This window comes from Triturus cristatus, chromosome 3_2 (genome assembly GCF_964204655.1).
Source record: "Triturus cristatus chromosome 3_2, aTriCri1.1, whole genome shotgun sequence".
Taxonomy (NCBI): Eukaryota; Metazoa; Chordata; class Amphibia; order Caudata; family Salamandridae; genus Triturus; species Triturus cristatus.
In genome coordinates, this window is record NC_140584.1 from 734,412,937 (window position 1) to 734,439,241 (window position 26,305).

General features: G+C 46.0%; 1 protein-coding gene across 5 annotated transcripts in view; it reads left to right on the forward strand.

Annotated features, from left to right (window-relative positions):
* STAT1 (signal transducer and activator of transcription 1) overlaps window positions 1–26,305 on the forward strand; it is a 543,237-nt gene that overhangs the window by 243,986 nt on the left and 272,946 nt on the right. For all 5 annotated transcript variants that reach the window (XR_014979978.1, XM_085648786.1, XM_085648787.1 and 2 more), the window contains exon 17: window positions 22,943–23,078. Coding sequence is in view for 4 of the 5 variants with exons in the window: in XM_085648786.1 (XP_085504912.1) it covers window positions 22,943–23,078 (136 nt within the window). In the remaining variant the exon portion in view is untranslated. The remainder of the gene's footprint in view (window positions 1–22,942; window positions 23,079–26,305) is intronic.

Genomic DNA, 26,305 nt, shown 5'->3' on the forward strand with positions numbered 1-26,305 from the left:
TGGGACTTAAACCTTGTCTTGACGTATCTGATGTGCGCTCCCTTCGAGCCACTTCATAACTGTCCTTTACGTCTTCTCACTCTCAAGACGGCTTTCCTGGTAGCTATTACCTCTGCCAGAAGAGTGAGTGAGTGAGCTCAAGGCCCTTTCTTCCAAGCCTCCTTTCCTTTCTGTTCATCCGGACAAGGTGGTTTTAAGGACCCGTCCTTCTATCTTGCCAAAGGTTGTCACACCCTTCCACATCAGGCAGACCATCACTTTACCCACCTTCTTTCCGCCTCCGCGTCCTTCAAGGGAGGAGGAGAGGCTCCACCGTCTGGACCCGAAATGTGCGCTTGCATTCTATCTGAAGCGTACACAGCAGTTTCGGGTGTATGGCCAGCTCTTTGTTGGCTACATGGGCGCCAAGAAAGGTCGGGCTTTGCACAAACGGACTATCTCGCGGTGGGTCATTCTGTACATAAAAGCATGTTACTCCTTGGCTAAGAAGGAGCCTCCTGTGCCCAAGTTACTACTTGTGTAAGAGACATTAGTTAGTGATAGATTCCTTACCGCCCCACCCATCCTCCCCGTTCTGCAAACTGATTTCTAGGGTTAAGGTCATCCCTTTCAGGGCCCTAGTTTCTTGGCACCAGTGGTCAGTTTCTTGCATGGCTCTGCGTTCCTGACGCGGAAAGTCGAGTACAGAACTGACGTCAGCGCGCATGGGTGGCGCTTAAGTAGTCTCCGTGACGTCATCTCGGCGCTTACGACGCCACCGACGGACGGCGAACCGCATGACGCCACCTACTGACGCGCAGGGGTACTGCTAGCAAAACTTTCCAGATCCAGTCTGACGCCTGGGGATATTCCAAGGTAAGGAATCTATCACTAACTAATGTCTCTTACAGATATATCGTTACACAAGTAGTAACTTGTGTGATAAGACTTAAAGACGCTGGTTGGTCAAATGGTTTAAGCCAACAGTACACTAAGCTAAGGCCTCAATGCAGAAGTAAATACTTTATATGAAGCTGTGGCTTGAAACAGGCAGACATCATCTCCACAGGGGCTGGGATAGTGTTGGGTGGGTGCAAGAGAATATAGGTTCAACACACAGACCTGGATTGTGCCTGTGCAGGCCATCAATCTCTGGTAACGTAGCGGCTTCTCATGTCAGTTCCAGTCAGCCGCCTGCTAGTCCTTGTGACTTCTCAATGGCTCACTTAATTAAGGCCTCCTCTTGCAGGCTTAAGTAGGCAGGCCTTGCTCTGGCCTATTAGGGGGCTGGGGACAGAGAGCGAGTGACTGCTAAAGTGAGTTGGCATATGCTGACAACATTGCCCTTGTGACCCCTGACCCTACTATCGCTTTACAGGAAATAGAAGAGGAAGCAGAGAGGTTTGGGAAGCTCTCCGGATATACACTAATTCACTGTAAAACACAAGTAGTAGTCAATGGGAATATAACGATAAATGATGTCAGAGTGGCTAAGAATGGGACTTTATCTAGGGGTCAATATTTCAGCAAACATGGACGATATTTTTAGGTTTAACTTTATTTTATTACATTTTTGACGTCAAAACAAATACATTGCAAAGCATATCTGTTACTCTGCTGATACATTGCGAATGAACCCCAGGTACCCTCCCCCCCCCCTCCACAACCGCTAGTTATAGCAGTAATTCAATAAAGTCTCGAATGTCCATGGGCGTCAACGGGGTCGAGGTTTCACTGCCCAATCACTCATCCCCACCTCCCCCCCAAACATCAACCATAACAGCAACCCCACCCCCCCTGGGAGCCCCCCCCACCCAACCGGTGTGACGTGTCCTGCCACTTGAGGCAGTCACCTGAGAGCACCGCCCTCTATCGATTGTCAGGAGTGTCTCTGGAGGCTAGTGTATCGGTAAGGCGCAAAAAACAGATATTTGGGACAAGTGACTTCATTAAATTCCGTTGATAGGAGTGATAGGATAGGTTGCCAGACCGTATGAAAGGATGCCGTGGACTGTGTGAGGGTTGCTTGTATACGTTCCATACCCACTGTATACCATAATCTATGCAACCAGCCCGTGTGGGTAGGCCGAGTTTGTGTTCCCCAGAGCGAAATAATGTGCTGAACAGCCGCACCCATGGCCAGACCCATCTGACGCCCCCGGAGAGACTTCAAAGGGAAAGTGAGTGCGTTGGGCAGCCCTAGAAGTGTATAGGCAGGGAAACAGGGAATTTCGGTTTCAAAGTATTTGTCAAAGTCATTAAGAACTGCTGTCCAGTAACCCGTCACCTCATTACATTCCCATAGTAAATGGGTCAAGGTGCCCTCCTCCCCTCCAGCATGTGGAACTACGGCTAGGGTTGCCCTTATGTAACCTAACCAGAGTCAAATACCAGTAAGTAGCAACCTTCTCTGCATTTTCTTTGCTGGCAGTTTTTCATGGCTGTATGGTTGGCCCTATATATTGCCTGCCAATCTTTTACGGAGAAGCTTCTCCCCAACTCCCGTTCCCAGCGCCTTTGACCGGCCGAGGGGCGTGAAGTGACCATCGGGCAGATGATCTTGTACAAGTCAGTGATCAGCTTACGGTCCGAATCTCTAGTAAGAAGCCATTTCTCAAAAGTGGTCAATTTTCAACCAACTAAAGGGCGTATTTCGGGCTGAGTCAACCAATGTCGAATTTGAAAATATTGATATCGGAGTGGAGCCGTGATGCCATGATACCTTGAAAGATCACTAAACTAAATAAAGCCCTCAAGGTCAAACAGATGGCCCGCTGATCTGCATGAGGAGGACCGCCACTGCTGAAAAGTCCCCTTCTCTAATCCCGGGGTGAACTCAGGGTTATCGACGAGAGGTGTAAGCGGTGAAGGGAAAGTGGTGAGCCCCCCCCAAACCGCTACTGTGTCCCACACTCGCAGTACTGTACGAGTTATGGGGGACTTCTGGAGGTAGGCCGGCCTATCGGGGCGCGTTAGGAAGGGTAACTTCCAAAGCGATGTTTGCGCCATCGCCCTGTCCTGAAATAACCATCTCTTCTACGACTCTGGTCGGCTCCACTCCACCAGGTATCGCAAATTGCACTGCCTTAAAGTAGGACAGTAGGTTCGGAATCCCCAGGCCCCCCTCCTCCGGAGATCGGTAGGAGAGGTCTCTGCGCAGACGCGGCCGTTTCCCTGCCCATATGAAGTGCTGCACTGCGTCTTGTAACTTTTGTATGGTGCCCAGGGGCGGAAGCACCGGAATGGTCTGGAAAATATAGAGAAGTTTGGGTAATATAGACATCTTCCCTGCAGCGACACGACCAAACAAGGAGAGGGGTTGCTTCTGCCATTGCCTGAGGTCACCCTGAACTTGGGAAGTGATATTCATGTAGTTCAGACTGACTGTCCGCTCGGTGGATGGGATAAGAACTATCCCCAAGTACGGGATGGAGTCCTGGAGTTGCAAACCCCCAAAATCCGAAGACGCCTCACAGACTGCGTACATGTTACTGCCCAAAGGGAGGAGCATGGATTTCGCTCTGTTCATTTTAAACCCAGATACCCTCCCAAAGGTCTCCAGCTCCCTCAAGAAGGCAGGCACAGACTTTTCCGGATCCTCCGGATATCATCTGCGTATAGACTAAGGGTATGCTGGGAACCCCCCCCCCCCCCATAAACCCCTCCCCCGAAGGCAACGCCGGTAATGTCAGGGTTGTCGCAGATCCGCTGTGCCAAGGGTTCGACATAGAGCGCAAAGAGGAGGGGCAGAAGCGGACACCCTTGTCGAGTGCCCCTCCTGATGTCGAAGGACTTAGAGCCGATACCATTGACACGGATCGTCGCTCTAGGTGTGTCATAACAGCTAGCAACCCATGCCCGGAAGCGATCCCCGATCCCGAAGTGGGCCATTGTTTTATCTAAAAAAACAGTCCACCCTGTCAAACGCCTTCTCGGCGTCTATAGACAGGAGCATGGCATCCAACCCCTGAAAGTGAGCTTTATCTATTAAGTGCAGAAGGCGTTTGGTATTTTTGCTGCATTGTCTGCCGGGGATGAAGACAGATTGGTCCGGCTCAATGATACCAGGTAGCCGTGGGCCAAGTCGAGAAGCCAGCACCCCCGTAAATATTTTAAGGTCCAGGTTAAGTAGGGAAATAGGCCTATAAGCGGCGCAGTGGGTGACCTCTTTACCTGGTTTGGGTAATACAATGACGTCGGCTTCCAACATATCAGGAGGGGTCGTGCCAGGCCCCTGGAATGAGTTGAAAAGTTGCGTCAGAAGAGGTGCGAGCACCGGGCAAAAAGTTTTATAGAAACTCGCCGAGAAGCCATCCGGCCCAGGTGACTTCAAGGGCTTGAGGCGAGAAATCGCCCCCACCACCTCCTCTATTCTAATAGGCGCATCCAACGCGGCGGCCCCGGCTGCGTTAAGCGCCGTCGTTGCCGCCCTCTTCAGGTACGCCTCCCCGTCTGTGTCAAGGGACCGATCAGCACTATACAGCGAGGCATAAAAGTCTCTAAAGGCTACAGCAATCTGGTCATCGCTGACCAATTTCTCTCCTTGGGCGTTATAAAGAGTTGTGATTTTCGACCGCTGTACCCGAGCTCTCAGCGCGCTGGAAAGGAGACGTCCTGTTTTATGCCCCCCACATAGTATACATGACGCAGCTGCAAGGAGGCATATTCTGCTTGATCAAGATCGAGGCCAGCGAGTTGCGCCCTGGCAGTCTTCAGTTGCCTCCACACCCTGGGAGCCCCGGTACGACTGTGCACCCGCTCGATTTCGACCACTTGAGCCGTCAAGGATTCTCGCTTCTCCCTGCGCTCTTTGGCTTCAGCCATCGAAATGGCTATCAGTTCCCCCGTTATGACCGCCTTTAGCGCCCCCCAAACTGCCGTCAAGGGTGTGTCCGGTGTATCGTTAAGGGACAGGTAATCTGTGATGCGTTTGTGCAGCTGTTGGGCCACCCCCTTCCGCTGCAGGAGGGTCTCCTGCAGGCGCCATCTACCCCCCGCTGTCTTAGTCAGGGGGGCAGCAATAGTCACTACCACTGCGTCATGGTCCGATACAGCGGCAGGGATAATATCTATGGCCCTTACGAGCGGTTGGACCTCCAAGGATCCTATAAGGTGGTCTAGCCTAGCATAAGTGGTGCACATGCGAATAGAATGTGTAGTGTGTGCTGTGAGGGTGCGCCTTCCTCCACAAATCTACCTGTCCCCTTCGGGCCATCCACTCCTTCCCCTCCGGGGAAAGCGCTCCGGTTGAACTGAAGCGGCGGCCTGATCTATCGGACTCCCCATCCATGACTAGATTGACGTCGCCTCACACCAATGTGTATCGGTCTTGGGAACTTAACATTTCTGACAAAGCGTCTTTGAGAAAGGGTTCTTGACCAGAGTTGGGGGCATATAGAGACCCTACAGTCATGGACGGACCGCCCACTCGTATGTTGTGAGCGAGTAGCCTACCTTTGAGTTCCGCTACTTCATCTCCCACCTGGCCACGGAAATGCTTAGCAAATAATCTAGCAACCCCCGCTTTCTTATCAGTGGTAGAGGAGTAGAGCTGTTGAGGAAACGCCCGAGGACGCATCCGGTGCCAATCTTTGGCCAATAGGTGTGTTTCCTGCAAAAGACAGATCGAGGCGCCAGAGTTCTCTAAATATGATAAAATGGCGTGCCGTTTAACGGGATTGTTGAGCCCTCTCACATTCAGGGTAATAACTTTCAAAGTTTGCCCGCCCATTGGATGAAAATGTCGTCTAAGGGGGGCCTGCCCCTATGTAGCCTCTCACTGGAACCCCCCTTCCGTGTGGCACACCGGTTCCCTCCTTCCCCCGCCGATCCCAGGTCCCCCCCACACCTCCCCACCAAACCTCCTGCACCAAACTTTGAACCAATACCACTTCTCCCCCCACCCTAGCCCCAACAGAACATTCCCCACAGAGTGCCATAGTCCAAACCCGCCTCCTTGCTCTTCAGGCTGGTAATGAAGTTAACAAACTGAGCGTGATACTCCAGCGACTCCGGCCCCTCGCCCCCCAGCCAGCTAAAAGACCATGCGTATGTGTCCCCCAATGTAGAGAAAGCTATTAAGTAGGTGAGGTGTCTCTAAGCACCGCGTGGAGGGCCGCAGCCCGTTATTGTGATATAGTCTTGAGGCCCGGCTTCAGTGCTGCTATGGGGCGGCGTCTGCGGCCCATTGGTGCCATCCGTCTCCCGTGGGTTTTTGCGAGTGAGTGGGGAAAGCCTCCGCCTTGCTGTGTTCAAGACCCAATAGAGTGCATGCCTCCTGAAAGGATTTCAAGTGGTGTAGCGCACCATTCCATTTGAAAATCAGGCGGAAGGGGTGACCCCAGGCATAGGGTATCCCTTTGTCTCTCAGGAACGAGGTGACTTCTCTGAACGCCTTCCGCTTTAGTAATGACTGACAAATCCTGGAAAAGTGCCATTGAGTGTCCTTGGTATTGAAGAGGTTGTTTCATGCGCGCCTCCCGTAGGATCCGCTCTTTCAGGGGAAAGTCCGGTAAAAAGGCCAAAATGTCGGGGGCAGGCGTGTGCCACGGCAGACCCACTCTGTGCGCTTGATCGATTCGGATGTCAAAGTCGGAACCTTCGCTGAGTATCTCGCGGAAGAGGCCCTGCAGGTATTGGGTGATATCAGTTCCCTCTGCAGACGATGGAACACCCTGGACCCGTATGTTATTGCTGCGCGACCTATTCTCAAGGTCCTCCGCGTGGCACTTGGAGGTCCACCTGTTAGTCCTTGAGGCAAAGAACTTCTTGTTGGAGGAGTTCCAGTTCCTCACTTCTGGTGTGGTTGTGATCCTCAACGGCGGCTACCCGCTCCCCCAGACCGTCCACCTCTCGGCGTATCTCCCTCACCTCGCCCGCCACCTCTTGTTTGAGCGAGTGGAAGTCTTCTCGGAGGGAGTTAAATAGTGTCTCCAGAAACGCACGGGTTATCGGCACCTCCCCGTCCCCATGTTCTGAGTTGTGCTGTGAGGGGGCGGGGGAAGGAGGCCCTCTGTCGCCTTTGTTAGGGCCCTTGAGATGCATGTCTGCCAACGTGCGCTCCCATCTCTTTCACGTTGAGGCCATGACCGAGCCTCCCCCCCCACCCCCCCGAGGGTCGCCAATGATTGCGCCGAAGAACTTGTACCCCAGGCCGTTGTCAAGAAGAGTTACAGCTTGTCCCTCCCCTGGGGTTGTGTAGAATCTATAGTCCCGCACCAATGCCAGGCATAGGCACTTCCTGGAGGGAGAGGGCCCGGAAAGCACCCACGGCCCCCCGGTATCCAGAGCACCTAGGCACTCGCACGGAGGTAGGTCCCAATCGCCCCACTGGAGACCTATGACGTATATTGTGTAGGGCACCACACCTGTAATAGGGGCAGCAGAAACCCAGGAGCGCTGATAGAAAAGTTAAAGGCCTCCTTAGCCCCTTATCACGGGTCTCAGGGCTCTCAGAGGGAGCCCAGGCTGGAGCTCGGTCAGGTATCGGTGAAGTCGGTGAGCGTGAGGAGGGGGCCCTCTTGCCACCCCTCCCATTGTTGCCCTAATGCCTCAGGGCGCGTCCACGTGTTCCCTCGCTGCCGGTATGCCGCTCCCCCGGGCCTCACCCACAGCGTGCTAGGCATTCACTGCCAGCCGCCAGCCCTGTCTTCCTGCTGCAAGCTATGGCGGAGCGATCGCCGGTGCAGTCCGTCCCCCGCCGCGCTCCCATCATCAGCGGCGGGCCGGCGCTCAATGCTTGGAGGGTAGAAAAGGAAGGGCCTTTACTCCTGATGTGTCGAGGCAGCGCTGCACCACCGCGCTCTTGGTCTGGCACAGTGGTCTCCCGCGCCGCGGGAGGTAGCGACGTTCGCCCCCACTCCCGTAGGCCCAGCAGCTGCAGCCTCTATTTAGGAACAGCGCGGAGAGCCCCGGGCGGCCTGGGATACGCGGGCGCGCTCACCTGGGTGCTCGACACTTCACCGCCTCCGCGTCGCCGCAATACGCCCCCCGGAACCCGAGAGGGCGGCGAAGGATTGCTGTGTGGGCGCCGATGTCTGCACCGGGTGGAGGACAGGGGATCCCTGCTAACGGCCGGTCCGGATGGGCGCCATTTCGTGAAGCCGGACCCTGGACGAAAGCAATCGTCGCCCAACCAAACGAGGCTGCCAGCACCGCCGTCGACCAAAGCCTCGTCCCTCGTAGCTGCTCTGGGGGCAATTTTGTGCAAGCTTGGGGACTCTAATGCACAAAACAGCCAGATGAAGGGGTAAGGAGCAAGGAGCCACGGTAATCCACGTCTGCTTAGGTCGCCATCTTGGCCACGTCCCCCCATGGACGATATTTTTTAAGATAATGTAGAATCTGTCTTGGCCAAAACCAAACAGGACTTATCTAGATTAAATAATCTACATCTGTCCATCATTTGTAGATGCAATATAGTCAAAATGCTATTCTTTTCTAAGATGCTATATTGTTTTCGGGCAATCCCACTAGAATTTTCAAATGACTGGCTGAAGAAATTAGAGAGCTCAACCACTGAGTTGGCTCCAATGATCTAGTCATGCATCTAGTCGTGGCCACTGGACTCTGAGGAAGGGAGATATGGCCAGGTGGTATACCAGAGGCACTGCTCCATGCTCTGTTAGGTGAGGGAAGACTTGTATGGTGAGGGGATGATTGCACTGGTCATCATGGACACGAAGATCCTTCTGGAGCATTTGCACTGTGAATGTTCACTATAGAATACTTGAAGAGGGTACCTGGATACTTATTTATGATAGGAAGCCACATAGGTGAGACAATCAGAGTGACTAAATTCACGCTGATTTGACCACTGCTTCACATAATGGTGCCTAAACCAGACAGAGTTGAGAACAGAGTAGTGAAGAAATGTTTTCACCACCACTGTGCCTCAGACGGATGCAGCGGGTAAGGGAACTACAGGGAAAAGTGAAGACAACGCTTCTTTAAAAAATGCTGCACTCTGTGCAATGGAGTTCTGAAGCTTAATCTCAAAGACAAGACATTCACACTTGGCACACACTTGTTCTTACGTAAAATCCTGCTAAATGGTGTCAGAGTGGTCCTCATTTTTAGGAACTCTATTTTTCCAAAGACTTCCCATTTCTATGCTGTGACCTAGTAATCCAAATTATATCCAACAGGAGTGTCCTCCTAACAAATAAAGCTCAATCTTAATATCAAAGAACCACATGTGATCTTCCGTGACATGACTATCATCCTTTAAGCTAAAAATGTGTTGTGTTCTCTGTCCAGGAGCTCCCCTCTACCCTACACTGATCATTGTCTTACCATTCTTCTGCCATTGTGGCCATTCCTCAGTTAGGACCAAATGTTGTGTTTGAATGATTAAACCTTCTGTTGCTGCTTCCTTCTATTGTCTATGATGTAGCAATTCTGCTTGTGCTGTATTAATGGTTCTTTGTATGTGAATGTAGATTACACTACTGCTGTTTGTGCTGGATCTGTGTTGTGTGTGTGTATATATATTCGTGTGGGTTTGCATTAAATCTATGTTGTTCATGTGAGGGGAGCTTGCAGAACTGCTTTAAGTGTCCTGCATGTTTTGAGCATAATAGAATTTTTCTCTGATGCTCTGGGCAGTGTGTGATGGAGCCATGCATTGCTGTTTCCACTTTGTAGCTGTTTGTTTCCGTTGAATTCTTGTTTACTAAATTTGTTGACTCACAAAGGAAGAGCATGATCTCTTTTGCTTTCCTGTTTCCTCTCTATCTAACCTTGCCTCCCCATACCTCTTTCCCTCACTCCTGTCTCTCTTTTCCTCTGTCTCCTATCCTCCAGTTCTCTCTCCTAATCCTTTTTCCCTTGATGAATTGTTTGAAATGGAAGTTTTAAAAGATTTTAGAGAAGATGCAGTTCTGGGGGTAGCATTTTGGTGCACTGAATGATAATCACAGATCACAAAGACCTAAAATAAGTTAGCAGGTCAAAACCTCCAAGTATGTGTTTGATCCAGAGGAAATGAATTGTAGAGCTTTTAAAGTGCATTGTTGCCAAATGTGTCCCGACACTAGGTTCCATTCAGAGGAGCAACCAGCTAGAGAGTATAAAGACGAGCCATCAGAAATTTATGAACATTTAGATGAACAGAAATAGAAGAAAGGGAGAGATGACATGAGTTCCAGAGGATTACTGCAGCTTAGGTGAAAGAGGGACCACCTGCACAAGAACAATATTTGTGAAAGGTCTTAAGAAGAAGCGGAAAACAGATCTTGACACTCCCTGAGAAAAGATTAAACTCCATGTGAAGATAGGTTAGGCCTTTGGAATTGGTGGAGCAGTGTATCACAGGGTTTCGAATAGGATGCATTATCAGTCAGAATCCAGAGAAGCTTGGCAAGGTAGGAAGATACAGAGTCTCATGTAAATTGAAGAAGGAGGTGAGCTACAGTATCTGGACTGTGTGAACTCTGTTAAGAAGATGTTTGCATAAGCCTATATACAGGTCATTCCCATAATCCAGATAGCAGGATTGTCATATGGTTTCCAATTTCTCGGTAGGAACTATTAGTTTGTTGGATAACATTGGGATGGTGCCAGACTGATTCTATACACCCCCTTATGATATATAGGCCTTTAGTCCTGCCTGCTCACAGTGCCACCATAAGTCCCAATAAACCTAGTAAGGTAACAAATGGTATTGGCAACCTCCGAACATGACAACCCTGACTCACCAAGACATCGTGGTAACATATCTAGAACCTTTTTGCTCAGACACTCTTGCATACTTAAGAAATAAACAAAGGGCAGTTTTAATATTTGTTGAACCATTGTGATTCTTGTATAGAATATTTGTGCTGCAATGATAAATAGACAGAAGCAGATAAAAGTGATTAGCAGTATGAGAACAGTGAAAAGGAAAATGATTCCACCATTGTGCTAAAACAGTGTATATATGCTGGCATATAAGTACTGTGTATAGTGTACTTTTACTATGCGCTCCCTAACCTAGGTGCCTAGGGTGGGTGTTCTGCCAAGAATCCCCTACTGTATGATCTAACTCCCCATTACCTAAAGGTAAGTGTATGCAGGTCCCTGTCTTAGTCACATGTTGGACATTCCTCACAGAGGGTTAACAGGAATCAGCTGGGCTGAGACTCTGATAACAGTGACCTTGAAATTACAGCAGAGTGCTTCTCTGATTTGAAGACAGAAAATCTGATCGAGACAATTAGCCGCAGATTCCTTATCTTAGAATCCTCCCCAGGCACCAGACTGGGTCCGGACATTTTCTCAGCAGTACCTCTGCGCGTCGGTAGAGGGCATTGAAGGACTCCATAGCACCATCGTCTCCCGAATGTGATGTCAACAGAGTCCATATAAGCCCTCCCCCGATGCGCTGATGTTAGTTCCTTCTTTTCCGTGCTAGCAACGCAGATCTGCACTGCAGGTCCTCCGGACGTATTTTCGTCAATGGAGCAGTGTGCCTTTTTTCTACCCAATTTTCAATGTCCTGGGGGTTCAAGCCTTGTGAGTCCTGTGTACGACAAATGTCCTCCACGTATAATCACTCGGTTTGTATGTCGCGTCTGGGTGAGAACCATGACTCCCACGAGTGCGACTCTTGCCATCTCTGCCCAAAGGCACAAAGAGAACGATGCATAAATCTCCTTGCGGCATGGATGGCAGTCATCAAAGTTTTCTTGTCGTTCTCGGTCCCCAGGTGCTCTACAGACTGACCATGCTTCCCCTCTAGGACTTGTTTCTGCAGGCATCATTGTCCTCCAACAGCCTGTGGTAAGTCTCTGCATAGGTGGTCGAATTCACGGCGCCTCCCTCCATCACCTACCCCTGGTCCGCATGAGTCTGTCCGCATCCTCCCACCTATCCTGGGGTTGGGGCGGCTTTGAACCAGATGAGAAAATTCAATTAATTCTCTTCAGCGGGTTCGCCCTTGGCTTCAGGCCGGCCTCCTGTTTCTGACACCTTAGCGACATCGGTGCACAGCCCGTTGAAGCTACCACCTTAGCCTCCTGCTTTTGGTCTGCTGACTCTGATGTCAGCCTCTGGCTCTTGTCTGCCGGCTCCAATGGTGGTGCCGTCGACATTGACCGATACTCCTTCTGACATTGAGGTGTCACCTTCTCGGTGTCAACCGGCTTCGATTATGGCATCAGATGCAGTACCGATGGAACCGACCGTCTCAGACTCCCTTCATCCATTTTTTTCTTCTGAGTGCCATAGCTGTGGACATACTAAGAAAGGTGTGGTGTGTCCCCACCCCGTTTTGGACATGGTTCAACCTCCTATGCGGTCCAGCTGGTCCAGCTTGGGTGACGCCGGTGGCTTAGAATCTTCTCCAGCCTCTTGTCTCCTGGTTTGACTATGAAGGCGTGTTCCTCTGGCGGACATGCTCAATCGAGTTTTGGTTTTATTGGATTTACAACTTTTTTCTATAGAATTGTCAACAGACCCTTTACTTGGCATTTTGCATCCAGATCAGTCTAACGTAGAGCCTGTCCTTCCTAATAGTAACTGTCTTTTTGATATCCTCTTGGGTGCTTGAGCTAAACCTGAAACAGGGCTCCCTGTGTATTACTCTATTTCTAACAGGCATCGCCCGGCCCCAGAGGATCCGTCCTGTCTTTTTAGACATCCATCTGATCAGAGCTTTGTGGTACAGGCTACTTAAGCCAATCAAAATATTAAATGTATCCCTTCTGTCCCTCCGCAAAGAGAGGCCAGGATATTTGACGCTTGTGGTAGGAAGGTGATGACCCAAAAATAGAATTAACAGATTGGTCACATTTCCTCTTCTTCTAGCTCTCCCCTGCAATCTCTGAACATTTCTTGTGTCTTTACCCGATTCTCCCATGCCTTGTGGTACTCATTGGAGTGCCTCTTGCCTTCCCTTCTGTAGGAAACCTGGAATGGTCTTGTTCCATTGGTATGAGATGTGCAACAAGCTGCCACACTTAGCATCTGCTTTGGTATGGAGATCACCGATTCTGTTGGTCATGCTATGTCCTCTTCCATAGCTCTACATCGGCATGCGTGGTTGCAAACTTCCAGGGTTTCGGAGGCTGTGCAGACTACTTTGATTGACATGCCTTTTGATAATACCTCCCTTTTTGGCGCACATGCTGATTCGGCTTTATGCTGGTTCAGAGATAGTCATGGTGGTACTGAGTCTTAACTCTATTGTTGTACTAGGTTTGTCAGAGACAATTTGTTTGCCCTTGTTTGGGCTCTTGTCGGCCTTCATAAGGCAAAGGTACTTCTCTCCCTTCCAGGGTTACAACTAATGTGATGTTTCTGTGTGCTTCTAATTTGTGCAGTCTGTGACTGGTTTAGTTTCCAGACATCTGGAGCATACCTTACTTTGCGCTCTCGTGCGAACCTGTTATTACAGCTTTTTTTTGCTGCTTGATTTTTTTCTACCTTAGTGCTTAATCTATGGCGGGTATTCTGTTTATGTTGTGTGGATGTTCTATAGCTTTATTCCCTGCTTGTCTTGGGGGATCTTATTTTGTATGCCTTAGGGGCATTTTGTGAACTACCTATGCACTTAGTATCTCATATAGGGACTTCCACTTCCTTTTTTCTATTCTCCTTATTGCCATATGGGTGATAATAGTACCACAGGCAGACAGACTCTTTGGTCTCAGTAACGTTTGCGAGTTTCTCCTACTCATCTTTGTGTTCTTATTGGATTGGGCTGGGTTCCACAAATCCACCTCACGGTGCATTCATTTTTCCTAATGCCCTCGTGGAATCAGCATCTTTTTGGCGTATTAGTTTGTCTTGTATCTGGGTACCGCTTTTTTGTGTAAGGCCTTTTTCTACTTTTATGTGCGCTTTATGCTGTTTATCTTAAGCAGTTAAGTATATTTGTATCTTTTTTTTACCCTTTAGGTGTTCTTACTTACCTAATTGGGTTACAACTACTGCTGTTGCTTCATGTGTTTATTTTTATTTTTATACATATCTGCCATTGCACCCGTGGGGTAGCTGTTGTGTCTGCTGTTCTTTTCAGTTTTGTTCCTCTAGTACACCAGTTCCCTTTGATTGTCAGGATCCATATATTGGTATCCTTATTTTCAGGAGGCTAGGTTTACCTTTCTTTCTTGTATCTTTCCTCCCTCTTCATCGGTGGAGATACTGTTCTCTCCCTCACAGCTCTGTATTACACTCCCGCCTTTCATGGTGTTGTCTTTCTATAGGGGAGGTTCTGTTTACCCCCCTTTTTTGATGGGAGTATTTTCTTTGGGCATATCCTATCTTCTCTCCAACTATGTATTTCTCCAGCTTCTGCATTTTCATCTAATGTTGGAGGCTTTTTCCTCCTTTTTCCTCCTTCCTGGGTCTTTTTCCCCTCATACTCTGTATACAGCCTTGGTTAGGCTTATTATCTGTTTCTCAGGTCTCAATGGAGTGTTGGTCAGGTTTCTTACCTGTTTTTCATACTTCTATGGGTTGGACAATATGTGCTTGTCAAAATCGACTATCTTTTGCCCTTAGTCAGCCATTTGTTTCACCCTGGGGATCATCGTCTTCTTCAGCTGCTGCTGATCCTTCTGCTTCTTTTGCTTCTGTTTCTTTTGCTTCTGCTACTGCTTCTGCTTCTTCTGCTGCTGCTTCTGCTCCTCTTTCTTTTGATTCTCTTTCTTTTTTTTTTTTAATTTTTGTTCTTTCTCTTCTTTTTGTTCTTTCTCTTCTATTTCCTTTTCTTTCGTTTTCTCCTTTCTTTCTCTATTTTCTTCTTTCTTGCTCTTCTTTCCCTTCATTCTCTTTTTTCTTTTTCTTCTTTTTCTTTGTCTTCTTCTTCATAGTGGACTTTCCACATGCTGTTTATTCTTTGTTTAACCTGTTGCCGCCTGCTGGCATCCTTCCTCAGTCGGTGGCATTGGTTCTTAAATGGTTGCCCTTGGTTCCTATAGTGGGCAATGCCTTCTGCTTCCTACTCTTATGTGGCATTGTGTTGCTGTTTTCCAGCTTGTCTTTCTGTCTCCACCTCAGTTACTGTCATAACTTTTTTTACTATGGTAGGATGTATCATCTCTATTCTTCCTTGGTTACCTCTGTTCTTGGAGTGTCCTTTGTTCCTCAACTATTCGTCCTCCCGCTCAGTAGCAGAGGACATGGGTTGCCTTCAGAGGAGTTGATACACTTTTGCTGTACCCTGTATACCTTGTGTGTCTACGAGAATATCTGTTTTTATATGCATATTTATCCTAGTATGCATTTATATTGGATGTATATGTCTCTGCATGTATTTACCTATCTCTCAAATGGATCTCTTGTAGATGTCTTTTACTTCAGGTATTTATTTGTGTGTTTTGCACATATGGTCGTCTGGCCTTCTGTACGGTGTACGTCGGTGCATTTTACCTACACCCTTCTTGGGGACCTGGTTGAACCTTCTTGGTTCTACTAGTCTGTTTCCTTCCTTCTCTTTAGTAAGCGTCTCCGTTACATATTCTGGAGAATGACATGTCATGAATGATGTAATATGTGAGGTAATAACAGTACATTGCAGAGGCGCGAGTTATAGTTAGCTAACCTAACTATAGCTGCTGAATTTCTCTTGTTTTGTATGAGTAAAATGTCAGCCTAACTATAACGCCCCTGTACTTTTGTTTTTTTGTAGGGAATTTCGAAGGTTTTTTAAATGCTAATTCCTAACTAGAACGTCCATGTAACCTTTGTTTTTTTCAGTGAATTTCTAAGGATTCTATATATTTTCTTTCTATAATTGGATACTGGATATTACATTTATAATAGATACTCATATATTGATTTGGTATGTGTTCATCAGAATGTACATTACTAGCTGGTGTTATTTTTAACAAATTTGTGAGTCGGCAAAACATTGTCACATTTACTGTGGAGAATCTGTGATCAGTAAATGTATGTCACATACTGAAAAATACACTTAAAGACATTTTTGGATAAAGTTTAAGGTTAAATATTTAGTAAGATATGGTCTTATCTTTTCTTTCTGTGATCAATCTAGGAGAAAACCACCTTTACAAAAGAAATTTATATTAGCGACTACCGACTTCATTGCGGTGACGTCTGTAGTCAAAAATGTCTTTAAACACTATTATTCGTTTTCGCGAAGACAGCGAAAGTCTCGATGACGTTGGTAATTGCGACCCCCATGGACACGTTGCGAAAATGGAAAACTAAAGCAAACATCCAATGGCCACCAACACATTCAAAAATAATATGTAAAAAAATCCACTCTGAACATTGCCCTACACATATTACTATATGCATACTTCTTTCAAAGCATGTTTAAACTTATATGTTTCTACTAAGTTTCTTTAAAAACTATCTTTCAGTCCAGCTTTTCATTTTCGCGGTTATTCGGGACTTCGCGATGACATCGTTAACTGCGACGATTGCAACACATATATGCACACATATTACAGTATTTTGCACACTAGGGGTTTATTACTGTACACTTCAAATTCATGTTTACGAATGTATTTGTAGAACAACCAACTCTAAAACCTATTTTCCGTTTTTGCGGTGAGGCCGGAGATCGCAATGGTGTTGGTCATTGCAATCCCCATGCTTTATGTTGTGAAAGCGGAAAGCAAAAGCAGGAATTCAGTAGCCACCACCACATTTAAAAGTGATAACTATATAATTAATTCAAACCATCACAATAGATAACTCACTATATAAATAACTCTATAAAAACATTGATCAATATCTCTATAACAATGCATTTTTAATGATTAACTTATATATTTTAAAAATATTTTATCTAATATTTGCGACAACGTTGATAGTTGCGCTGTCCCAGCAATGGTACCCGGTGGGGGTGTACTGGTGGTTGCATTGTCGCCGCGAATATTGCGTGTGACAATAAAAATCCATTTTGGACACAACTTGTGTCACTAACAACCCCATTTTTCAACCTTGGGGTCATAGTATCCTCACCCTGACCCCTTATGTGGACTTTCACACAAATGTTCAGCCCTGGGAACCATTCACGAGAGATAAAAGGTTGGCCGCAACTTTCTATTCAGTTTGCGTCCAGCCAATCATAGCATTCCCGTTGGCACATGCATTCGTGATTCATCGCGAAACCACTGCAATATATCTGCGGCCAGAGATATCACTATAATTTTAAACTTACATTTCTCAACAACTTCTGAACGGATTTACACCAAATAAACAAAAGGCACTTCCTTGAACCGACATTTACTTCCCTGCCAAATTTGGTGTAAGTCCGTTCAGTAGTTCGGGCTGTAGGTGTGGCCAAAGGTTCATATGGGAATTAACATTACAAACGCAACCTTTTTTTGCGCTCCAAAATTCTCGGTCCCCACTGCACAGATCACCCCCAAACTTTCCATAACAATAGAACCCACCTTGACACTTTTTTGGGAAAATTTCATGTAGATTGGTCAAACGACGCCAAAGTTATATCCAAGTCAAAAATCCTTTTCCTATGGAAACTAGGTCCTAACTATAACTACCTACTGGCGACCGCCAGTAGTGCATATATAGATATATATATATATCTATCCCTGTAAATAGATAGATATATACATCTATCTATTGAGATGGATAGATAGATATCAAAGTTCTCACTATAAGAGCAGTTTCTTTTACTGTTCATGTTGTTTTTCTAAAGCAAACACAAGGTGATGATGGACGGAGTCCTGAATACATCATCATACTTTAGCTCACTTTGCCACCCCAGTTCAGACAGAGCTATGTGCAAATCAGTCTTGACTCTGTGCCTTATGGGAACAGTCCAGCCCGAACTGCCAATCCATGTCTTCCCTGGACTGGAAACAAGCATCCTGGGACTGGTATCAGGCCAACAGCCCTCATCAGCCAGGCTAGCTTGTATCCAGTGGCAAAGTGAACAAGGGACCCACGTCTGGGCATACCCTGCCAATTTAGGGCAAACAAAGCAAACACAAGGAGATGATGGACGGAGTGCTGAAACTTTTCAAACACTCACCCCCAGTCACAGATCTGAGTTGAATGCATCATCATTCTTTAGCTCACTTTGCCACCCCAGTTCAGACACAGCTGTATGCAAATCAGTCTCAACCCTGTGCCTCATGGGAACAGTCCAGCCCGAACTGCCAAGCCATGTCTTCCCTGGACCGGAAACAAGCATCCTGAGACCGGTTTCGGGCTAACAGCCCTCATCAGCCAGGCTAGCTTGAATCCAGTGACAAAGTGAGCAAGGGACCCACGTCTGGGCATACCCTGCCAACTTAGGGCGAACAAAGCAAACACAAGGAGATGATGGACGGAGTGCTGATTTAGGCCCAGATATCTATACTGGGGTGAATGTATGACATTGTTCTGCATTCTGTCCATCAACTGTTGTTTTTGCATTTGTCACCCCGAGTGGGACGGGTATGCCCAGACGTGGGTCTCGTGCTCTCCATGTCACTGGAATCAAGCTATCCTGGCTGAAGAGGGGTGAAACCCCGAAACAGGTCCTAGGATGCTTGTTTCTAGTCCAGGGAGGACCTGGCTTGGCAGTTCGGGCTGGACTGTTCCCATGAGGCACAGGGTCAAGACTGATTTGCATAAGGCTGGGTTCAAACTGGAATGGCATGGTGAGCAAAAAAACGATGGATTTCGTCCCAGATCTTTGTACTGGGGTGAATGTATGACATTGTTCTGCATTCTGTCCATCATCTGTTGTTTTGTATGTTGTTTTTCTAGCCATGCTCTCCAGCATGTATTGCTCTCCCTTTCTTTTATCTCCATCACTCTATTATAGGAGTTCACTTCTTTCGAATCTGTTTCGCAGGATAGTTTCCGAGACGATTGGTGAGTGCTCTTTTATTTGTTCTATGTGTTCGCTGCGGCTGACCACGCTTTGTATGCTCCTTCCTTTTTGGTTTTGAGTCTGGTTCCTTCTATCTTTTGGACCAACTTCTCCTATTGTGGTTATTTTGTGAGGTCATTTCGCAGCCCCTCCTCCAAGGATGGTATTGCTTGGGTATGTGATTGTAAGATGAGTAATCTGCAGGTAGATGTCTCTATCAGATGAACAAGTTACTTACCTTCAGTAACACCTTATCTGGTAGAGACAGGATCTAACCGCAGATTCCTTATTGACCCACCCATCTTCCCTGCTCTGCGAACTTAGGGTCCTGTGGTCTCCAAGATCTCCTCTTTGCATACTACTACAGTTCTTTCAATCTGTACTTGTTGATACAAGATCTTTTCCTTTTTGGCACACTGTTTCCAGAGAAGGTTTCTCTATGTAGGTCAACGAAAATAGTCACAGAAGAAACTGATGTCAGTGCGTCGGGGGAGGGCTTATAAGGACTCTGTTGACGTGACATTCTGGAGACGATGTCGCTAAGGAGCCGCTCGACGATCTCTACCGACGCGCAGCGGTACTGCTGAAAATATTTCCGGATCCAGTCTAGCACCTGAGGAGGACTTGAAGATAAGGAATCAGCAGCTAGATCCTGTCTCTACCAGATAAGGCGTTATCAAAGGTAAGTAACGTGTTCTGCATGTGTATTTATAATAACAGTATCCATACTTCTGTGTGGAGGCTTCAGCCAATCTGACATTGTTTATTTTCTTTTGATAGCCATTTTGCCTCATGGACGAATAACGAGCAACAACATTTGCAAAATGTGTGTTCAGGCCTTGTAGTATATGTTCAAGGTGTCGTAATAGTGTACTTACGAAGTGGAATTGTAAGCAATGTGTCTTAAGAGAAACTAATCCTGCACTGTCACGCAAGCAGATGCTTGTTAAAAGCCATTGTGTAAAAAAGAAGTCAACTTAAGAAACGTGTGCATGTAAAATGGCAGTGTTTCTTCCCGGACCTAACCTAGCCACGTGAAATGCCTATGAAGAAATTTCAAGAGGAGAAAGGAGATAGTGACCTTGTTCACTTGTCGAGAATAAATCTTAGTGCCGGGTCAAAAATTGCATTTTGTCTACTTTAAGGGCAGGAGCAGGGAGATGCACAAAGTTGTTGGCTGCCGTGCAATGGCCCAAAACAATGATGGGTCATCCAAAATAAAGAGCTTTGTTTTCTCAGAATTCAGTTTTAGAGAATGCTCGTCTATTCTGTTGCCTTACTGTGGCAGGAACTAGGAATGCAAAAAACTGATTTCTGTCTGTCCAATCCTTTATCTTGGCGTCATAAGCATAAAAAGAAAACCCAAATTAACAAATTTAAGTTGCTATTAGTGCTATGCTGTCTAGATGTGAGGGACACCGCAGGATAGTGGCATGTAGTCAGATTTAAAGTGGAGAATGGAGACTCCCTCAGCTTTGACCATCCAAAAACACACTGTCTTCTAGATAGTGAGACAAGTGCAAATTCATAAAAAAATGTCAGACTTTTAACTTGTAATGGTAGAAGTAATTTAAGGCATACTTTTTCATAGTAATATGGTGCATATTGTGTTTTTTCTGTAGGAAAGTAAAAGTGACTTATTTAAGCCAAGTAGGAACACAAGTGATCACTATTGAGAGAGTAAGATAGGAGAAAATCGGGGCTGCATTTGTGACCTCTTTCTTGAGATAAACCGGACAGGGGTCATAAGGTAACCCAGGGTTATTGAAGACAAGTACTTTTAATGATGTTCTCCTAAGTGAGCAATAGGGAATGGTAAAAGTGTGGACAAGACTGGTGAGGTGAGAATTTGGAAATGGCAGGAAAGTACAAAATAGCAATAATTCTGCAAATGCTATAGATTTTGGAAAGAAAAAAGGAATATTTCTCCTTCCATAAGACTTCGAGGGCGGGGTTAATGGTGCATTATTTAGCCACACAATCACTAAGCTTCCAATGCCTAAACTTACTTTACAAAACAAAGAGAGCTGCCAGTGCTGCCCATTATTTAACACCAATTTAAATTTAAGGTGTGGTCAATGAAACGCCACACTAAAGACTTCTTTTTCTGTCTGATTTAATCTTCAAGCATTTAGATTTATAAAAAACAACACATAACACTACATTGTGCCCCAAGCGAAAAATCTAAACTTAGGCCAATCTTTTAGTTTAACTAAAATAGAGAGTACTGAGTTCCATTGCATCGATGGCCTTCTTCAATGTTTGCGGTTTATTGTAATTTGTACAGGATATGAGTGGTTTGAATGGGTATGACTGATGTACTTAATGTTTTTTTGTACAAATAGGTTTGTTATGTCTTCTTTGTCAAAACCAAAAAAATGAATTTTGTATTAATGTTTATCACTGTAAGTTTAGATTTTTCGCTTGGGGCACAATGTAGTGTTATGTGTTGTTTTTTATAAATCTAAATGCTTGAAGATTAAATCAGACAGAAAAAGAAGTCTTTAGTGTGGCGTTTCATTGACCACACCTTAAATTTAAATTGGTGTTAAATAATGGGCAGCACTGGCAGCTCTCTTTGTTTTGTTAATTAGGCTAAGCCTTGCTGCTGATTAGCCAAGACCCTGATTGTTTTTTTAGGTAAACTTACTTTAGACATGTTAGAAAAAAATACTGACTTCTGGCAGAAAAGATAGCTCTCTATCAGATTTCTAGTTCCGCTAAATGTACAACTTTAGGATGGTAGTTTTTCTGCCTATAGTACCTCTGCGTGTATGCTGATTTTATGGCACCAAGTCCATTGATGAGTGAGATCTTTTAAAAGTAGAGATATTCAAAAGTTAAGTCATTGAAAGTAGTTAATAGCCATACATTGGCTTGGGGTATGTATGATAGACTATCAATTAAGGTAGGCTAGATAAAATTGGATGGCTATGTCACAGAAAAATAATCAAGACCAAGTTTGAAAACTAGAAATTAAAAAAAAGTGGGGACTTTGGAGTGAAAGCAAATCAATTATTAATATAATGGCATAGTGATCAGTCAAAGGGTGATGTGAAGAAAACCTTCCTGTGACAAGAGTGGGAGAGCTGGAAAAAAATAGGTCTAAAGGGTGGCCTGTTAGGAGGAAAGGTTGTTGAATTGGGTGCTGATTACTTGTAGAGACTGTAACAAGTATTGAACATTAATGCAGCAAGCTAGATCCACCCATATGTTAAAGTTGCCAAGAAGTAGATCATTCATAGTTAAAGCATTATAAGGCGCCTATAAACTGGCTAGAATGTTCATAGTACCTGGCAATGCCAAGAGGGTGACAGAGGAGAAAGTATAAAGCAGGTGATAGAAGAAAAAGCATAGGATAGAGTGGTGAGAATAATGGATTCATCATTACCTCAGCCTAGGAGAAAGGAATAAGTTGCTATGAGGTGACTGTGTGGATTAATAAGGCTGCTGCACCTTCTCATAACCCAACCCTAAATGTTCAGTCAGTCTATTTGGAAAGGATAGTATCAGAGGCAGAACACTAGTGGCAAGGTTTCACATGTCCAGATTATGATCTATCAACACGATCCGGTCAGGAATTGTGTTCTTACACACAGATATGCTGATGTGCTTACTGACAGGCCTTGTCTGGCTTATCTTTAGTACAACATTGGCACATGTACTGTGTTCATCTATGCCGCCAGCTGCACTGAGTAACCCTTCAGTTTGGGGAAAGTGGAAGCCTGAATACGGAATTAAAGTTAAAAAAGGCAAGTGATGAGGGAGTAGGAAACTGGAGCTCTGATGCTCCCCTCCTGAAGACAGGACTCCTTCCACCTTAGCAGTGCTGGGAAAAAAACTAGTTTAAATAATAATGAAATAAAAGAAATACTATTAAACTAATTAAGCCAAAGCCACCGTATATTGTCATTGCATACCCTAGGACAGCAACTGTTTATGAATGTCACAAAAGGGAGAAGGTGTAAATAAAGGTGCTCTGTGTTTGTGTTCCACATGGTTGTGATTGTTGGTGAAAGACAGCATGGCCTGTGTACTATTTGTAGAAATTTGAAGAACATTTGATATGTTTTGTTTGTGACGCCTCATTTGTTGTCTTATTCAGTTTTCTTTTTTAATGTATTAGCACACATTCGCATATATCCTTTTTGTAGTGCTAATGGTGGCCTTTTTTTTGTTTAGAATCTGTCCTTCTTTCTGAATCCACCAGCTGCAAGATGGTCTCAGCTGTCTGATATTTTGAGCTGGCAGTTTTCATCTGTAACAAAAAGGGGACTCAACCAAGATCAGTTAAATATGTTGGGAGAAAAACTGTTGGGTATGTTTATATTGGAGCATTGTGCATTTTCTACAATATGTCTAGAAGTGGGCTTTGTTTTCTTTGCTTCTTCTGCACACAAAATCATCAGGTTTTCTGATTAAGCTGTTCAGAGGACTGAGGGTTGACCCAAAGGGACAATGTTTGCAGTTAGGGATGAGGTTAAATTCCAGCTATCGTTTTTAGGCGTCTGTAAAGACATTTAATGTATTTGGACTAACATGACACCTTCATGAAGCTAAACGTGAATGTCTTTTGTCAAATACAGCCATTCATCACCAAATTTATTTAAATAAATGTCATAGTTGTGGCTGACCTGAATATCTTGGGGAGAGGAGAAGTGGATGTTACATCTATTTACAACAGTGCCCAAGGTATTCCTTGCCTACCCTGGCCCTGTGTTAGGCAACTACACTTAGCATAACAGTGGTGACCCTGGTTGTTAAAGAGAAAGTACAGCAGGTGTGGAATATGTCTTTCAGTTTCAAGGGTTTTAGAGTTGGGAGATTCGACAGGGTGGAGTGTAAGGTTTAAGAAACAAGTAAAACAGATGGGCTGAATTCTATTAAATTCTTTCTGGATTTCCATGCTTGTTCCATGGTTTCCCAGACTGCTCCGGAAGCAAGAGGGCTTATGGGAAGTAGATTGTGTGTGGAGAGCATACCTGGTGACCTCACAGCGTATGCAACTCTAGATATGAAGCCGTCCAAACTTTGTTCCGATGTTTCCGTTCAAGCTCCAAGTGATGCCCTAGACCTCTCAAACTAGCCTTTATTTCACTCTCCTCCTTTAAGTTCAGGATATGTTAATTAAAAACGCCACTCTTCAAGATGATGACCCATGAATAACTCTACTAGAACATTTTCATGCTTAATTGTAATTTGCACCCAGTGAGTATATCTAGCAAAACCATCATAGCATCATTCTTCTGGCGTACCAATGCTGCGTCTACAGTTGGCACAAGCTCTGTATGTTGAGACTGGACCTGCGACTGAACTCCTCTTGCCAATTTTTCCTTTTACTTGATTTGATCACCAGATTTCAGATAGTTTATATTATATATTTGTTCATGTTTTCAAACTCTTCCAGGGTAAACATAGTCTTGGACGTGTGCCATTCCAAAACCTCAGTGTAAGGAACTGCCTCTTTTTCGACTGATGCTACTAGTTTATCAACTCAGAGTGCACTTTGGCCTGCTAAACAGACTGCAGTGCCCTTGCCCTGACCCTAAAGTGTATATCAAGTTGGCTGTACTCAATTGGAAAAGGCTAACTTATCTGTAAGTCCCTAGTATATGGTACCCTGGTAACCAGGGCATGTAAGTTGAAAGGTTACACCAGGGGTGCAGCACTGGTTGTGCCACCCTAAAGTTCCCCACATAAAACGAGTACCCATTACACCACTGCAGACTGGTAGAGCAGTTGTGCACTGCTAGCCCGACTTTACCATTGAAAGCAATGGCAAAGCCACTACTTCCTCCGTACATTTGTGTAAGTCACCCATCTGGCAGGCCTACCAAGTCCTAAGGCAGGACATGACTTTTAAATGTCCTTACAGTACACACGTAAAACTACAGTTTTTACTGTGGAAAGACTTGGTTGCCCAATTGGAGAGTACAGGGTTACACTCTGACCATGCAGCTATGCTAACTCCCGAACAGTGCAACCAAAGTGGGTACTTCGAGGTATCAAACAACTTGTTACTTTAAGCCCGACTCGTATCCCTCATTGAAGTTAAAGTAACTCGTTGCAGGGTGCAGCTTTTACAAAACTGCCACTTTATTGCCTTTAAAACATATGTGCCTTCCCGGGCACACATGGAGCCTGTTCCACAAAAGAGCTTTCTGCGCTCCTGGAGAGACGTGCCAACGACTCTCAGGAAAGTGAACAATGAGAGATTGCAGGCCAGGGAGTTGTCCTCAGGGGCTTGTAGTCCTGAAGTAGCCACACCCCATGGGTGGGCTAGTGAGGTCAGAACACCGAGAGAGGGGTCTCGCTATCTTGGGAGTGGGCAGAATGCAGCATCCTGGGATAGTCAGGTGCCACACTCCACAGGAAGTGGTCACCAGATGGGAGGGACCCTGGTAGCCCATTTACTACCAGCCGCATCCTGACTTGAGGGCACTTTCTGAGGATAAGGGGGGCATCCATGGCACCCAGACCTCTCTACTAACTGACTTGGAAGAAGGACCAAAGAAGGTCGACCCTGGTGTACCCAGAGACCAGCAAAGAGAGGCTGCTCCTACTGCACGTGGTAGCTAGCGGAGAGAGGGACTGTGTCTGCTATGTCCTGCTCATGGAGCTGTCTCCAGAGCCCAGTCAAGTCAAGAGAGTCCAGGGACCAGCCGACTGGCCTCTGGTTTGCATCACACGAACACAACAGCCTTCTGGGGCATGTTAATAGCCCTAAGTCTTTTAACCACTACCAACACCACCATACAGTACCAGAGACCAAGACCCGAGTACTGTCGAAGGGCCTGTTACTGCTACACTGGGCAACTTGTTTCCCAGTGGCGACTGGACTTCGGCCAGATCAAAGATGACCTTGTGGGGCATCAACTCTGCAACCAGGGCCCGCGCACCATCTTTGTGGAGTGCCTACAGGAAGGCCCCCTTCGACCGTGTCTCATCGACAGCATCCTTGAAGCATTTTCAGCATCCTTCATCCCTTGCATCAGGACCCCTCTATAGAAATCCATTGCAACACTGATAAAGTGCCTGGATCTGCTTGAAGACTGCTTTTTTCTGTGGCAGTAACTGTTTCTAAGGACTGTGCTAGACCCCCTGACTAGCTCGCTACAGGAATTGGTCATCCAAAGTACTCGTAATTGACCGTATTGACTCTTGCGCAAGTTTTCCTTGAAAAAGTATCTGACATATTCATTGAATTTGCCATGGCTTGTTCGCAGTTGAGTAAAAATGCTTTGATTGACTATTTCTTGTAGAATCCATATCTGCCAAATCCTCTTTTACATCCTATTCGTTCTAGTGTCTAAATTATTAGGTCGAGCCTGTAACAGCGCATGCACTGTTCTAGCGAAGACTTTTTGTAAGGGCTTTCCGAAATCCACCACACGCTCGCGCGTGTGCATGTAGTTTTGGCCCAGGCTATTGGTCTTTGCGTGCATCTTTTTAACAAAGACAGCACGCAATTGGCCGGAGCCTCTTTTTGTCCCACCAATATGCACGCCCACGGCCTAATGCTTGCGGTTACGCGCAGCAGCAGCA